The 17,969-nt window shown below is 38.4% G+C and overlaps 1 protein-coding gene across 1 annotated transcript in view; it reads right to left on the bottom strand.

The window, feature by feature from the left end:
• Positions 1-17,611, bottom strand: part of LOC149205086 (uncharacterized) — a 53,423-nt gene extending 35,812 nt beyond the window's left edge. The window contains exon 1 of the mRNA XM_089397296.1: positions 16,895-17,611. Coding sequence (XP_089253422.1) covers positions 16,895-17,596 — 702 coding nt within the window. The 5' untranslated portion in view covers positions 17,597-17,611. The remainder of the gene's footprint in view (positions 1-16,894) is intronic.
• Positions 17,612-17,969: the final 358 nt, after the last annotated feature.

The following is a 17,969-nucleotide window of genomic DNA, read 5'->3' as shown; positions in this document are numbered from 1 at the left end:
TATTCGAGTTTATTAATGAGTAATACGTTTATGTACCTCTATGTTTGTAATTTCTCTATCTGTGTGTTATTAATGAGATTGTTTATTTGAATTTGTAAAGTTGATTTATAGTAAGAATTTGAATGTATCATGGTTGTATGCCTTCATATCAAATTTGGAGATGTTGAGAAATGTCATGGTTGTATGCTTTTATATCGAATCGATATGCTTTGGCTTAAATGTATTTTTGGGTTGAATATATATATATATATATATACACACACCCGTGTGTATGGGTCAATGGTCGTGTGAGGAAGCATTGTTGCCATCATTGTCTACTTATGGATTGTGTTTCGTTTTGGTTTGATTTTTGTGAATCGCTTATCTTTCGAAGTGTGTCCTTACTCCATTGAGTTGTATTAAGAATCTGCACGTTGAAGCCTCCATCATGGTGTGGTGTCCCTTTGTGTATTGATTCCTGTTGTGTCAGCTTAAAGTTTGTGAAAGACAATGTCTACGTGTTCTGGAGATTAGTGAGTGTGTGGTTTTTTTGATGTGAAACCCATCAGCAAAACAGAGCACCATTATTCGGATGTAGTCACGTGCCTTTTGATTGGAATATTATGTGCTATGTTTGTATATGGAGAATGCTCTCTGTGGTTTGGAGTGTGAAGGTGTAGCTAGAGTGTTGTTACAAAGAACCAAAGTACCTTGTTGTGTGGACGTTGTCAAACCCCTTTTATGGTTGATTTTGATTAGAAAATGTTTTAGCTTTGCAATCCTAGTGAATAAGGGCATAATAATTCGATGGTTGAGTTAAGGAACAAGTTAAGGTCATGAAGACGTGATTTGGAAGTCGAATGGAACATGGGCGAGGAGTTTCAGCTTCCCTGGAATTCAAAAAGACATTTTTTGGGATGCTACAAAAATATTTCGCAATGCCTACAGGATTTTTACAGCGCTGCAAAAAGATTTCGCAACGCCTACAACAAACATTTACAAGGATGCATATGAGCTTTTGGAAGCCTGTTTGGCATGCAAGTTGTGCCATGTGTTCAAGTGAATCCCATGTGAGTTGAATGAGGTGGAGGAAATGATTGGAAGGCTTGAGAGAAACCTCTCATGAAATTCATCAACAAGAATTCATATGCTCTTTTGACTGCATAATTTAAATTAATTTTTGAATTTCCAGAATTGAGAGAGAAACAAAGTTATGCTTGTGGGAGTTTGTCCTAGGTTTGGTAGTCGGGGCAACCCAACCTGTCCCCATCAAGTGGTATTAGAGCTCAGCTATGTTTTTGGGTAATGTCAGAGCTATGGAAGGCTTTCGGATTTACAGCTCTTGGAGAAAGATATAGGAAGCTCTTGGAGGAAGTAGAGTTTACAGCAGGTTGAGGTAAGTCTTTGTTGAATTGAGGTTTGTTGATTGTGAGGTATTGTGCAGACATAATGGAGGGTGTCTACCTTGAAGTAGAATAGATTGCTCTTTGGTGATGCATTCAGAATAGCAGAGATTGGATTTTAGTACATTTGGAAGTGAAATGAAGTGATAGTGGAGATGCTTGCATGTTTGAAGATAGCTTGATAGTGAAAAGAGGTTGAAGGAAAAAGAACCTTACAACAGTCAGTGAGGTGATTGCAGGGGAGTAACAAGTTGATATGCTCTTGAGAAAGAACAAGTGCACTGGTTGGAAAGGAGTTGGTTCAACAAGTAGTGAAATATGAGATATTGTTATAGATCTTATAAAATTGAATGTGATGTTTTGGTCATTAAAAGAATTGTGTTTTCAGGATGAACTGGTAGTATTTGTCATAGCAAGTAAGATATGCCAAAGGAGAAGGATCGGAAAAGACACTTGGATGAAGAAATGTTGACAGAACCCGGTAGTAAAACTAAGAAGAGTGAGTGGTTAAATATGCAGTGGTCAATAACTTTGAAAGCGGAACAGCGAGAGTGCTCAGGAGGATGACTTGGTATGGGTGACAAGTAGTAGACTTGTTATAGGGAAAATAAGGACTTGTTGTAGCTCACTAGTAGACAAGAAGAATTTAGCAGAGGAAGGGATGAAGATGGCTATTATTAGTCATAGCAGGGAAAGTTACTAGCAGAAGAAGTAAAGTGCCAAGTAGTTGGACCCAAAGGAATGAGTGATGAAGGATTAAGAAGGAGATGGTTGAGTGGGAGCATAAATCAATCATGTGAAACAGTTGCTACAAGAAAGTTAAGATGACCAGAGTTATGAGCAGGAAGAATGGTGTTGAATAGGAAGGTATGTAACAACGAAGGGATGACAACAATAAGAAGAATTATGCAGCAACAGTTATGTGTTCAAGGGAATATTGAATAGGAGGTAATGGTCTTTTGTTTTTAGTCAATTGAGGATTAATTGTTGATAACAGGTAGTAGTGATCAATGTTGCAGTTCAAGATGATGGAAAAGAACCTTGGAGGAACAATAGAGTCCTCAGAGGAAGAAGGTGAGTAAATTGCATGCAGAAGCCAAAAGAGTGGAGAGTGGTCAAATGAATATTCCAGAGGAGGAGTCAGCAAAAATACCGAGAGAATACTAGGCATGGAAAAGCTTAGTATGGTATTTAGAAATAGGTTGATGGTGTCAAATTTTCGTAGTGTCTTGTGTGAAGCTCACAGTGCGCAGGGAGAAGCTCATAAAAGAAGGAGATTTGTGACTAATGAGAGAGAAGCCAAAGTAGATCAAGTCAGGACAAACTTGATATAGAATCAACAAAAGCTTAAATCAAATTACAGCCAAAGATGATGAGAGGAATGCTACAGAAATATAAGAAAGACAAGGGTTACAGATGGACCCTCTGGAAGAGAGTGAAATGGAATTTGTTGCAGGTGAAGCGAGACAGAGATAAATGCTCAGTTGGAGGAAAAGATCAAGGGAGTTGAGTTGCATTCATGGAAGAACATATTAAAGGTGATGAACACATGAGATGAAACAGAAGAAGATTTGATGAGCATCCTGGAGACAACAAATTTTAGCCAAGGACTCAGTTAGAGGATGAGATTGACAAAAGGAAAGCAGGAAGGTATAGTTGGTTGGATGAAGAGACAACCTTTGATGTTTTGGAAATTTTGAATAGTTCAGCAGCAAGTAAACATCATAGTTCATAGTAGAAGCATTAGAATAAGGTACAAGTTGATTAAGGATCTGTTAAGATTTTTTTTTTTTAAGTTTCATTGTGCAGGTGAAAATAAAGGAAAGTCAGGAGATTTGTAGTGGCCTAGAGAAAGGAGTGTCGAAGGGTTCTAGATAAGAGAACCACGAAGATGCCAAAATCCCAAACTCGGGAAGAAGTTTGGTGAGGTATCATGTAACAAGGTGGAGACTTGTTACTGCAGAGGTGTGTTTCAACTCACGCGTTGAAGTTGTTCGAGAAGACCAGATGCATATGACCAGGAGGTCATATATTTTTGTACCTTGGGAGTCTGATGCAGGTGCATAGATGGGGCACAAAGTTCAATGAAGATTGGACCAGAGCTTGTCAATGTGATGGGATGGTCACATGATGATGCTGGGAGAGGTTTTAAATGTTTTGTAGATATTTTCATTAGGATGTGATTTTTGTTTTTAGAATAAGTTGGAGGAAATATTTCCTAATGTAAATGTAATTTTAGTTTCCCTTATTTCATGAGAAGGGAGAATGAATCATTTCTTCTGACTCTTGGTTATCCCATGTAGATCTCTTTAAAAATAGAAGAAGATTGTTTGAGAAGGGCAATGCAGCAGAGGCAGAGAAAAGGATAAGAAGGGAGAAGCTTTGACGCTAGGAGAAGAGGCAGAGGTCGAGAGGTTGGGATGCACATGCCCACATTGTATATCTAGTCAAGCTTAATGTATATTTGAGTTGATTAATGAGTAATATGTTTATGTACCTCTATGTTTGTAATTTTTCTATCTATGTGTTATAAATGAGATTGTTTGTCTGCATTTGTAAAGTTGATTTATAGTAAGAATCTGAATGTATCATGGTTGTATGCCTTCATATCAAATCTAGAGGTGTTGATAAATGTCATGGTTATATGCTTTTATATCAAATCGATATGCTTTGGTTTAAATTTATTTTGGGGATATATATATATATATATATATATATATATATATATATATATATATATATATATATATATATATATATATTTACCTGTGCATGTCGGTCAAAGTTTGTGTAAGGAAGCATTGTTGCCATCATTGTCTGCTTATGGATTTTGTTTCATTTTGGTTTGATTTCTGTGAATAACTTATCTTTGGAAGTGTGTGTCCTTCCTCCATTGATTTGTATTGAGAATTTGCGCATTTAAGTCTCCATTGTGGTGTGGTGTCCCTTTGTGTATTGATTAGTATTGTGTCATATTAAAGCTTGTGAAAAAAAGTGTCTAAGCGTTCTAGAGATTAGTGAGTACGTGGGTTTTGTGATGTGAAATCCATCAGCAAAACATAGCACCACTATTTGGATGCAGTCACGCCCCTTTTGATAGGAATACGATGTGTTATGTTTGTTTGTGGAGAATGCTCTTTGTGGTTTGGAGTGTGGAGGTGTAGTTAAAGTGTTGTTATAGAGAACCAAAGTACCCTTTTGTGTGAATGTTGTCAAACCCCTTTTGTGGTTGATTTTGATTAGAAAATGTTTTAGCTTTGCAATCCTGGTGAAGAAGAGCATAATAATTCGATGGTTTAGTTAAGGAAAAAGTTAAGGCCATGAAGATGTGATTGGGAAGTTGGATGGAACGAGGGAAAGGTGTTTCAACTTCCTCGGAATCTGAAAGGAGAGTTTTTGGGGCGCTACAAAAATATTTCACAGTGCCTACAGGATTTTTACGTTGTTGCGAAAAAATTTCGCAATGCCTATAGAAAACATTTATAGGGTTGTGTATGATATTTTGGAAGCCTATTTTGGCATGTTAGTTGTGCCATGTGTTCAAGTGAGTCCCTTGTGAGTTAAATGAGGTGAAGGAAAGGATTGGAAGGATTGATAGAGATCTCTCATGGAATTCATCAAGAGGAATTCATATTCTCTTTTGACTTCACAATTTAAATTAATTTTTGAATGTCCATAATTGGCAGAGAAACATAGTTGTGTTTGTGGGAGTTGTCTTGGGTTTTGGGCAGCCGAAGCAACCTGTTCTGTCCCTATCAAGTACCATCATGTTTAGAATTAGAAAAACATTCCCATCAAGCATTGAACATTAGGTAACAGGTAGATCTTCCTTTCGAGCCAATTTGTGAGTTTAATTACTTTTTAATTTTTTAAATCCACAGACAATAGTTTCTAGGCATGCCCCGACCTGTCCCCATCAGGTAACATCATGTTCCTAAATTAGAAAAACATTCCCATCAAGCACTGAACATTAGGTAACTGACACATCTTCCTTTTGAGCCAATTTGTGAGTTTAATTACTTTTTAAATTTTAAATCCACAAATAATAGTTTTTAGGCATGACCCGAGGATTTCACTTTGGGTGAGTAAAATAATTACTTGTGTGTGTTCCTCGACTCTGTTTAACCCAATATTAGTTCACTACCCGTGGATGTCCATAACCTCGAAAAAGATATCTTATTATCAAACAAGCATCGACCCATTGTCAACGAGCACCCATAGCATTAACCGATTTAGTTGCATTTTCCACACTTTTCACTGTGCTTTCAACGTCTTTTTTATTCAAATCACCCATTTAATTTACATATAATTTAATTTGCAATTAGGTGCATAGGAAGTGGGGAGATATGAAAATTATTTTGATTTTCTTGGAAAATTACTCACTCCCAAAGCTTTTTCATAAGGTTACTCCCACAATCAATCATCCTAGGCATCAACTATTTCATGTGAGGTGGGTGGAGCTCAAAAGAAAAAACCTGTGAGAAACCTAAGGTTTTGTTAGTGTCAGTCTTGTTAGCCTGTCACCTGGATCAAAAAATGCTTTTACCATGTTCTTTTCAGGCTTTCATCATCAAATTTTTCTGTTACTAGGTTTACACAGCAAATTTGGTCATTGTATGGTCAGTCCAAAGATGGAATCATTGTTTGAAATCTCACTCATGTTGGTTGTTTATCATACATCATGAAAATGGTTCAAGTTATCATCATCATTCCATTAGGTCTTAGGTCATCCATTAGGTCACAAAGGTCCCCAAGGTCCACCATTTCCAAAAAAAAAAAACCAGAAATAAGTCAAACATGACAAAGCAACTGTTGATGAATTGATCATGATTTATTCACACACTTTTCATATTTTCATGACATCAAATGTTTTAGAAGAAGGAAGCTCCAGCACTCAGGAAAGCAAAAGCACACTTGCAATGGTAAAGGTAAAATCTGTCTTCAAAAAGTGAAATCAATTCACAAAGGAGGGTTGGTTTCTTTTCTTTTTTTGAAAAAGTGAAGAAATTATCCCTATGTAAACTCAAAAAGACTCATAACCTTTTCATTCATATCCCATTCACTCCTCATCATCGAGCTCACTCGCCCAAAAAAAGCAAAAAACTTGTTTCCCTAGGAGAAATTGGCCAAAAATTGAAGGCGTTGTGCGTAGAAACACTGAGCTACGCTTAGGAGGCAGGCGCTCCATGTAGGTGAACTACGTTGCGCTTAGGAGGCAAGTGCTCTGCATAGGTGAACTGTGTTGTTCTTTAGCGTTGCGCGCAGGACAGAGTACCTAAAACTCACCAAAATTTTCCCAAATTCCAAATTTTTGCTTACAAGCTCGGTCAAATTGCTTTCTAAAGCTGAGAAACAAGTAAGTACATCATCTCCCTCTATATTTTCTTTCTCAATTCCATTCCATGTCAATAATTTCTCAAGCTAGGGTTTGTAGCAAAATTTCCATGGGAAATGCTAGGGTAGAAATGGTCATCATAACTTTTCATCTCCAAAACATGTAAATTGATATTCTACACCTTCACACATGTCTGATGAGTCATTTTGACCAGTTCATCGACCTCCAAACAAAGTTTAAACACTAAAAAATGAAACCCTAGCTCATTCCTAAAGTTATTTTGGGCAAATCTCATTATAAACCTTCTTGGTCTCACTTACAAGCAACCACATTTGTTCACTATTTTCCTCACTCATTTTCATCGGTTTTTCAAATTCATCTCATCTTTCATAAAACCCCTCCCATCATTTTGTCAAAATCTCTCACATATCACTTCATTTTCATTCTCACCTCACATCTATTTTCACTTCTTGCTGCTAGGACTTTGTGTCATCATGGAGGTTGAATCTTCACCAAAGAGAAAGAGACAACACAAAGGAGGGAGGATTCTCATATATGAACCATCAAACTACAACCAAATCAACTCCTATCCTTTCATCAAGCAATGCTTTGAGGATGTTCACTATTTGGAGTTTTGTAAAAGAGTAAGTGAAGCAGGGTTTTATGAGTAGCTGACAGATTAGGTAGCTACACAACTAAAAGGAGAGATTGATGTCATTTCTGGTATTAATTTTAGCTTCTCAGTGGCCTCCATCTCACTATCAACTGGTTTACCAGACAATGGTGAATATTGGTTCAAGGGAATGAGTCTAGATCTTGAAAACTACAAGCCCTTCTTAAAGACTCCATACAGAGATACACATACTAACCTCATGCCTTTCATATATTTGCTTGAGAAGTATCCCCCTTTAATGAAAACCATCATGAGGTTCTTTACTTGTGAAGGTAGATTCTCCAGGTTGTATGCCTATCATATTCGCCTCTTGATGCACTTCACATCTCAAAAGCCACTCAACATGTGCAATTTTCCCTGTTCAAGAGTATTTCAAAAATGTCTGAAAAGATACAATTAAAGGACAAAGAGCACTCTCCAAGCTTGTTTCATCACAATCTCATCAAAAGCATTGTCCTTCATCAGCTGGCAAAGAGGGGTATGGCTTGGCAAGCCTTTTTAGAAACATCTTTAAAATGGCATGAGGAAAATGCGGCATCTCAGTCCCCAAGTGCACCAAAACAATAAGCAAAGATGGGGTCATCTAGCAAAATAGCAGAGAAGATTCGACTACCTAGGCCAGAGGTGACCAAAGTGTATAAGAAAGGGCATAGGCTTGTGTTTTCTTCTCACAAAGAGAAAGGGGCCAAGCCTTCTTCATTGACAAGGCAGGAATCAGCAGCAAAGGATAAGGAGACAGTTGAGCATGAATTAGAGATTATTGATTTAGAGGAGGAAGATGAGACTTCAATTATGAGGCAGACTATCAGGGACAAGGACTACCAAATCAAGGAGCTGGCAATAAATATGGAAAGGGCAAAGTACATTATATCATTCCTTGAACAAGAAAACAGTCAACTCAAAGCAAAAGAGTTGATCCTAGAAAAGGAAAAAACTAAGTTAATGCAGCAAATTGGAAAAGGTAAGGAGGTCGTGACATCAAGCGATCCTGAAGCATCACAAGTGAAAGGGAAAAGGAAAAGACCAAGAACCAGAGGTCTCAAGGAAGCTTTGCAAGAGGAACAAAAACAAATATTACTTAATGAAGACCTTGACCTAGAAGAAAGGATTGCCCTAAAGGTACATCAAGATAAAGAATATTGGCTCAACAGGGTAAATGAACACTTAGAGAAGCTCCTAGAGAAGGAAAATAGAGATAATCAAATGCTCAGACACATGGCGCATCATTATCAAGCTCAAAACATGATCGCCAATGTCAAAGTGAAACAACTTAAAAACAAGCTCAAGGAGACCAAAAAAGATCAAAAGGATAAGGGAAATTTGGAGATGCTTGCTGAAGCATCCATGAAGCTATAACAAACTCATTTTTACACCTTCCCTCCAATTTTGAGCTAATTCTGAGCATTTTTATTTTTTTGGCAAATTTTGGTCTAAATTCAGAAATTTGGCCTTTCCAGAAGTGCAGCGCCTTGGCGCTGCGCTTTTTCCTCAGGCCTCCATTTGAGGAAAGGTCTACATTTTTGGAAAGTTCTTGGCATCCTCTAAAAACCCATTTGCCCATATTTTGCAAAGGTGGCTTAGTTTTGGAGAAAAGTACAAAAAAGTGGCAAAAAACTAGCATTCTGGACCATTTTTTGACAAGCATTGCGCTTCTGGAGTGACCTTAGGAGAATCAAGTTTTGAAGGTCTTCCCATGCTCCAAATTCAGAAATTCAAACTGTTCTGGAAAATAGACTTGAAGGGCTAGTTGACCGTTCTCTCAGATGTGCATTTGGGCCCCTGGAAGATACCTAAAAATCGGCTCAATGTCGGCATTGCGCTTCTACACTTTCTGTGTTTTTATTTGTAAAATTTCATTGTGTAAAATTTCTAGTTTCTAGTCTGACTTGGTCAAAGTCAAGATTCTCTATGTAATGGCATAATTTACGAGGATAAGTGATGTAGGCATGAATAAATGTATATCATAGGTTGTTTTTGATGTTTATTAGGCCTCATAAAAGAAGAAAACTCCTAAACAAACTCTTCATGAGGTGTTTGAGTTGCACCTTCTCACTCTCACCTGTTGGTTGAGATAATCTTGGAGTCAGTTCCTCCACCAAGGAATTCAACTCCTGAAGGTGGGAAAGTGATCTAGGAGAGTCTATAAGTACTATTTCACTTCAGGATAAGAGGGTTGAACTTTTTGTAAAGGAGACTTGCATTGTAATCATCTTTCAGCTAATACAAATACAAGTTGCAGCTATTTTCAAGGAACTCTAGCCCAGTGAGTTTATGGTGCTTTTACTTCATTATTTTTGTTTTCTTATGGTCTAAACATCTTTATCTACATTATATCTCTTCTTTCTATGAATGCCTTGTGATAAAATACTTATAATTCTTGTTTTTCAAGCTCTCTTATCTAGTTTTCATGGTTATGTGTTTTGTCTTCCTAAGCTAATGAAATCATGTTTATTTATGCTCATTAGTTTCTTCCACACTATATCCTCTATACTACACTGACAAATACTCAAATTACACCATGGCTTCTGACATCTAGCTCCTTCTTATGTTTGCTCCTGCATTCCCACAGCCTAGACCTACTTGTGGCTCCAAACCCTAAGTTCAACAAATCCTTAAAAAACCAAATTTTCACAAACAAATACACATATCTAGCCTAAAATTCATTTTCTTTAAAGTCATATCACTGATAAGAGACTTAGAGAGATCCCTCTCATGCTCAGTAGGGCTAGCTACTGAGCTGAAGTGGTTTGAGGTTACCCTTGTCGATTTCCTTTTCAGCCTAGGAGATTGTAAGGACTAACAGGTTCAATGTGTTTTGGATATAAATCCTTTGAACCACAAGTGTTCCACCACAAATGCAAACATTTTGAGCATAGGTCAGGTACTTCGTAAAGATAATAAAGTATGATGCTTTTGTTTTAGGATATTGCCACCCATTAAAGCACATCCGAAATGTTACCAATGTCATTTGCCTAAGATTGATGACTCCCTATAAAACTTCCCATGGCTAAAGCAAACAAACTAATTAAACAAAAATAAGGAAAATTAAAACTTTGGAAATCCTAGGTGTACAAGCAAAAAATTATCAACTAACAAGTATGATTTAAAAATAATAATAATAATAATTGAGCTCTACAATGCATAGGAAAGGAAATCCAAAATCAATGAGAAAATAGCAATCCTATATAGAATGAAAATATGATCTTGAAGAATAAAACAATTCATCTTAAACTCAAATTTAAATGAGGACAAGCAAAATATTTATCATGATATCTATTAAGATTCAAGGAACTTATGAAATACAAAAATTTGATAATCCACACGTCAAAAAGAAGCAACAAATGTATTCAAAATCTATAAGGTGTGTTAAAATGAATTAAAAGAATCCAAATTTACGACCTCTTATAAATTCAATATTTAATTGACCTTCTCACTTCTTATTTGTGCTCTTACTCCCCAAGACAATTCAATTTGTATATATAAATTCAATCATATTTAATTCTTTAACTCCATTTTCCCTTGAATTCAAGACTATCATGAATATGATATGGTTAAACACATACATCTTCTTACCACAAGGTACTAGATCTTTTATCATTAACTAAATAAGGGGAGAAATCAACCTTTTAGATCATAATGAAGCTTGTTACACAACATTTGGTCACTGTCCCTGTACTCCCCGTTCCTTGATCCTGGAGGACCTCTACAGTGAACACCACATGCTTTGCCTCCATGAAGAAACTCCCATTGTGTCCCTCTTCATGAGCATATCAATTCCCTTTTGCACCATTTCCCCTAAAACTTTTGTTTTGCCCGGTTTACAAGACCGGCACTAATGGCCTTCGTCTCCCCTGTGCTGATGTGCAGAGATTAGCACTATCCCTAGCACCAACCAAAGCGACCGAGCTGTGTTCTAGTCGCACCGGTCCTATTATGGAAAGCTCTTTAAATTAAGAGTTGAAGCTTCCAGCTCTAGAAGATTTGTAACGGAAGTTTGGTAAATGGTTTGGCCGGATGGGGTCAAGGATGTCAGTTTGGGCTCCTTTCCCCTATAATGATGGAACTACCTCAAGGATAAGACCATCACCCATGAGAAGAGGATCCATATCCCATCCATTCATCCTATATAAAGCTCCCTTCTTCCCAAGCACAAGCTAGTGTTAATGTTGGTGTGCTAGTGCTATTTTGGTTTGGAGTAAACAGCAAGCTATTCATAGCTGTAGCTATCTAGTTGTGTGAGGGAGAAGTGTGATTAGGATTGGAGTGAAGCCGAAAGGGAAGATCCTTAAAACTATTGTTGATTGAGGCCATCATGGAATGCTAGCAGAAGTGAGTGGGAACCTGGTCTTGTCAGAGGAGAACCGCAACGTCAAGACAATGGTTGTAATCTCTTCTTGATATCAATATATATGCAACTATCGATTGATTTCCTACATGATTTGTCATCTTACATATTCATGCTTAATGTTTCTTGACTTGTTAAGTAGGTTGAATTACAATTTGTCTATTATCACGGTTGTCGTTTGTTGTTGTTTACTTGTTTCAGGTGTTTGAAGAAGGAAGCGAGAGATAGCTGGAGCGAGCAAGCAAGGACATCATCAAATGGGATAAGCATACTAAGAGGTAGGCCCTCTTAATTGGTTCTAACCTAAGGAAATCTTCCATAGAATGTATCTGTTGTGGCTAGACCCATTATCGGGTTAGAGGAATTTGTTTGTGTCCGCACTTATAATTTTACTTCACCACAAATCGTGAGTCCCTTAAAGAACATTTTAAAGCCTTGAAGTTAATTTTTCTATCGACTAAGACAAGGTCATCGTGGTTGAACCATCTGGTTCACCCAGTTCCTCTTCCTCTCCTCTGTCTGAAATATTGTCTGAGGAGTCGTTTCCTGAGTTACCAGAGTCACTTGAGGACCAAGGTGTTGAACTCGAAATTGTTCTGAGCATTCAACCTTTGTCATCTCGTCCTCCACCTACTTTTGATACTGGGTCATCTGTTGATCTTGGCCCAGAATCTCCGGACAATCCCGTTCAAACTCCCGAGAACTTGCCGACCACTGACGGTCAGCTTGGACTAGTTATCTACCCTTTGAATCCTCTGTTTGACCCTATTGTGATATCACCGCAGCATCCTTACAGTCCGTACGACTAGCTGAGTGTTCCTTTGGAACTATCCCCTCGTACTTCTTCGACCATTCGTCATTGTTTGTTTCCAGACATGGAACCCAAAGGTGATGCTCCAGTCACCTCTCCAAAAGAGTCCAAAGTTTCTACTCCACACACTGTTGAGGAGGAAGAGTTGCCTTTTCCTCCTGAGGGTTTCCCCTATTCAGGGGGTATTCCCACCAGTTTTCCACCCAACTATGTGTCTTTGGCATAGTTGGTTTCAGGTACACCTAGTGCCTCATCACTTTACCATAACCCTGTTTGGGCATCAAGCACCATGCCTACTTTAGGTCCATTCATTGCGAACACGACTTCCAAATAGGTTGTTACCTAAGTCTCGGTGCAACCCACTATTCTAAATGCCCTTGTATCGTCAATCCCAGTTACCCGTCAAGCACAACTAGTTTCGAAGAATGTCTCTGTCAGTTCCTCCATCCCTCTAGTCAGTGGCCAGGTTGTGCCACTACCTGGGGGGGAAACCTGAATGTTTCTATGGTGTCAGGTGCCACCAATGTGAGTGTCTCACAAGATCACATGATTGGTATGAACCAACCTTCTTCTGGTATTATTCATAACCCTGCTGATCCTACTGGATTAAGTAATGTCTAGTACCAACAAGTTCAGAATCTCGTTGGTTCGTCTGGATCGAGCAATGTTCAGTATCAGCAACCCTATGGGGCTCAGGTCCAATACCAAACTCCTTACGTTCCATATGGTTCTCAAGGAATGGTTAATCAACCTTACACCCTCTAATTTGGGCAGTACATTCAACTTGGCTATGGCCAAATTCAGTTCGGAAATTTCTCGAGCACTGTTCAAGTACCCTTGCAACAGCAAGGACAACCTCTACAACAACAAGGGCAAAATTTGTTACCGCAAGGGCAACCTTTGCTGCAGCAAGGGCTCTCCAGGCAACCGCAATTTCAACCCTTGCAACAATTGCAGCAAACTGTGCAGTAGCAGATGCAATATGCTTCGCACACCTCCCAGCCCATGTCCTCGCAGGGCCAACCTCTGCAACCTCAAGGACAAATTTTGCAACCGCAAGGTCAACCCTTGCAACAGCAAAACCAACCAGGGCAGCAGCAACCCTTGTATACATATCAGTAGGGTCAACCCTTGCAAGGGCAGGGTCAAGGTCAAGTCCTGCAGCAACAGGCTCAAAATCCTAATGTCCTAGGTCAACAGGTCCATAATCCTACTGGCCAAGGGCATCAAGTACAAAACCCTAACACCCTAGGTCACCAGGTTCAAAATCCTTTTGGTCAAGGGCAGCAGGTACAAAATCCCTATGTCCAAGGGCAACAAGTGTATCAACCTTATGCCCAAGGACAACAGGTCCAAAATCCTCTTGTTCAGGGGCAACAGGTTCATCACCCGTATGTTCAAGGACAACAGGTCCAATATCCATATGTCCAAGGTCAACAGGCTCAACAGCCTTTTAACCCATACATTTCTTATCAGCAACCTATTGTCAGACATTTCCCAGGTATTCAAGGTTAGAATCCTCCCTATGGTCAAGGTAATCCACAATGGGAGTAGCCTCAGATGCCATATGGCCAAAATCCTTACCAGCAGGGATGGGCTCCTCCGTTCGGACCTGCTTACCGACCTCCCATGCCTTTTAACACCCAATTGCCATTCTTGTCTACACTCGAATTGCCAAATGTATCTCACCTCACGAATGATCCAATCCTTCATTCATCGTACTGGCATCTGGTGTCGTCCAAGATACCAAGTGATTGTCCAAAGTTTGATGGGAAAGTTAAAGAAGATCCTCAAGCCCATGTGATGACATATCATCTCTGGTGCTCTTCGAACTCATACGTTGATGATTCCATTCGTCTCCATCTTTTCCAATGAACCCTCACGGGCGTTGTAGCCAAGTGGTACATCGAACTGCCTCGAAGTACTTACCATGACTTTAACTCTTTAGCCATGGCTTTCCTCACGCATTTTCAGCTGCTGGTTCGCTATGAAACTGGCACCTATTTGCTCACATCGCTTAAGCAAGATACTGCAACACACATCTCTGATCACATCCATGAATGGAGATGTAGACATCGCCTGATCAAATTTGAGATTTTTGATCAGTTGCTCACTTAATGGTTCACCAAATCATTCGTGGCCCAATTGGTCACGATATATCTATGGGTGGATGCATCACTGAAGAGCAAGACATCGCTCGTACCCAGTACTTGGATCTAGTTTACTCTCAGTCTGGCACTTTGTATGAGTTATTACCCAATTCTCTGCGGCCATCATCCGATCCTGTAGCATCAAAGTCACAAGTTGTACCTCCCGTTGATGGAGTTATTGGTTTAGTATCTCAAACCCCTGCTAAATCTTCTTCCAAACAGAAGTCGTTCTCAAATGTTGTTCCTAATAGTTCGTCCCAGAATTCACCTGGACCTGGTAAAACTTCAAAGATCCATGTTTTCCAGTCTACCGCAGCGGAAAAATCCTCGAAAGGAAAGAAGAAAGGCAAAGGCAAGGGTAAAGCCGATGCCCCAAAGCAGGGTCCTCCCAAATCATCTGTTGGCGAATCTTCACAATGGAAACCTGAGTATCCTTGCCTCATTTGCGAGGAAGATCACTACACTAAGGATTATCCCCGACGATCTAAAGTTAGTTGCTTGCTCAAAGGGACCCCCACTGTCCTCAAAGAGTCGTTTCCATCTCAGCATACCCAAATGGTAGACTACCGCAATCTGCTTTCTCCGGATCTCAAGTGTTCATGATGAGTATGCCTATTAATGTGGCTACTAGATCGAAAGATTATCAAACTCCTACTTCAACAACTGGGAAAGATAAAGAAGCCACACCTTCTTCTTCTACCCCGAGTTCTAGCCCTCTTCATATTAAGCGCCCTAACCCTGATTCCACTATACGGCCACCCTCTCAAGGTGTGTTGCGGAAATCCTCTTATAATCCCAACGCTCGAGCCACTCAACACTACAATGTCGTTGAGGATTTGGCTCAGGTGACGTCAGCCATGTCGACTCTCGAGGTGCTCCAAAACTGCCCATCACAGCGGAAATCTTTGCTATCAGCTATCGGGGGCATCAATCCCACCGATTCCAATTTGATATGTTTTGATCTAGAGAACCATGTTCCGCGTCTCCCTCATCAGATTGCCTTTCTCATTCAGGTGATCATGAATGAGAAGACCATCTGTTGGGCAATTTATTGGACTTAAATTGCTGCATAAATTATCGACCAGGGAAACTCGTAAGCTTGTGATGGTGCCAGCACAATATATGCAGGAGTAGGCAACTAACCTATGTCTAACTAAATTATTTACGATTCAATATCATATGCAAGGGAAGAGGCTCCTAACTAAGGAGGTCCTGGTTGTCCTTCCCTACAGTATCATAGAGAAATCATTCATTACATAAACTTAAAATGAAAACAAGAGAATGAACTTAGTTATTGTTTAGATTCAAGTAGAGAGAGAGACTAACTTAGTCTCTTGATTGTCCTCTCATGTACTAATCCAAACTAAACTAAGAGTCATTCATGAGCATAAGAAATGAAATGACTTAAAACATAAAAACAAAAGAATGAATTTCAATTACCATATAAATCATTGGAGAGAGAGCCTAACTTAGACTCTTGGTATCTCCTCATATGATACTTGAAACATAAAAGCACAAAAGAATTCCTAAAGCATACAACAGAAAGATGTGATGCCAAATTAAAGTTATCGTCGTAAAAATCCTCCAATCGATTTTCGAAATGTGTTTCCAAGTATCCCTTTTTTTTATTTTCAAATCTGTGTGAATTTTGTGATTTTTTTATTATTATTAATTTTTTTTTTATTTTTTTTAAAACAAATTTAAAAAGAAAATAGTAAAAAAAAAAATATTTTTTATGTTGATTTTATTTAGATTTTTTTCTTTAAACAATAAATTAAAAACATAAAATTTTTAATTTATTATTTAAGGTGAAATTTTTTTTTTTTAAATCAACCAAATTTTATTTATAAAAATAAAATGAAGTTAGGTTTTTTTTTTTTTTTAATTAAAAATAAAAATAAGGAAAACTTTTTTATTTTAAATAAAAACAAAAATTATTTTGTGTGGCTTTGATTTTTTATTATCCAAAATAGTACACAAAATATTTTTTATTTTTATTTAAATAAGAAACCAACACTACAAAATAATTTTTTTTTATTTTTATTCAAGTATCAAAGTAAAAACGACACAAATTTTTTATTTTTTTTTTAAATAACAAATTCAAAACAAATGTTTTTAATTTATTATTTATTTTGATATATATATATTTTGTTTAGTTGTAAATAAAATAAAAAATAAAAACTAATAAAAAAACAAACCGTGGGCAATTCGAAGGAATCCCTCAGCTCGAAGTTATTGTCGCAGGGCACAGTCATCTGCGTTGATGAAAAGTGATTATAGGGCGCATATCCAACAGTTGGTAGGATATTCTGGTCAATGCGAGACATCTGCTGCATACCAGGTGCTTGCATTACCCTTTCAACTGGTCCAAACTTGCCATCACGCTTGTCCAGTTCAACTTTGTGTTGTGTCTGCATGCATGCACAAACCGTGCAGTAAACACCATCTGTCAAACAATTTAACAAATTTGAGGCAGCTTGAAGTTCATCACTGCCAACAATACATGCAATAATAGAGAAGATACAAGCCAGCTGTTGGAGAACAAACATGAAGCCAATGATGCAATTGTCACATTTAGTTGTCTGGATATTGAATTCATTTTGCAAAAGGAACCGAGTAGAAGCAACAGAATTTCCAAAGCAGCGGAAAACCTCTGTGCACAGACAAAACTCAGGACACCGACTTTCACCACAACTACCACTGCAGGGCATGTAACCAGCACAGCAAACATATCTTGACATGTCATTGTATAGTGCTTGCTTCCGCAGTAAATAAGAGGCGAATGGTCCACAAAATAATGAGAAACAGCAGTAGGGTGTATCCGCTGTGATTGTGCTCAAGAGATCTGTGTGCCAGAGGTTGCCATATTGCTGGCGTTGTTGCATCTTTTCCCAGCACATTCTTGTCTGTGAGAGCCATAAATCTGATTTTATCCAAAGCATCAGAGCCATTTGAGATGAGTTCTCGCAAGAAGATATCCTTGTTGCTGTAGAGAGAGTAGAGAGAAAACTGTGTAATGTACCTACATTTGGCTCTCGGCCTCACCCAATATATCATCTTTTTTAAAAAACTTTGACTGTGTACTGTGCCAAAATTATGCACACTTCCTCGACCTTACATCAACTATACTCAGGTGCAATCAGAGCTATGAGCACGATGGCAACTAGAGGGCTATTCACATACGCTCAGCCTCTAAAAATAAATAAACACAACGCGTTTGAGATCATGCTCACGGCCTTAAAAACAAATCACAAATATTTTGGCAAAATACAC

This window comes from Pinus tabuliformis, chromosome 1_2, assembly GCF_031772625.1.
Source record: "Pinus tabuliformis cultivar Carrire ecotype Pingquan chromosome 1_2, CPIR1, whole genome shotgun sequence".
Taxonomy (NCBI): domain Eukaryota; kingdom Viridiplantae; phylum Streptophyta; class Pinopsida; order Pinales; family Pinaceae; genus Pinus; species Pinus tabuliformis.
The sequence above is the reverse complement of the archived record's forward strand: the minus strand, read 5'-3'. Positions and strand labels throughout refer to the sequence as shown.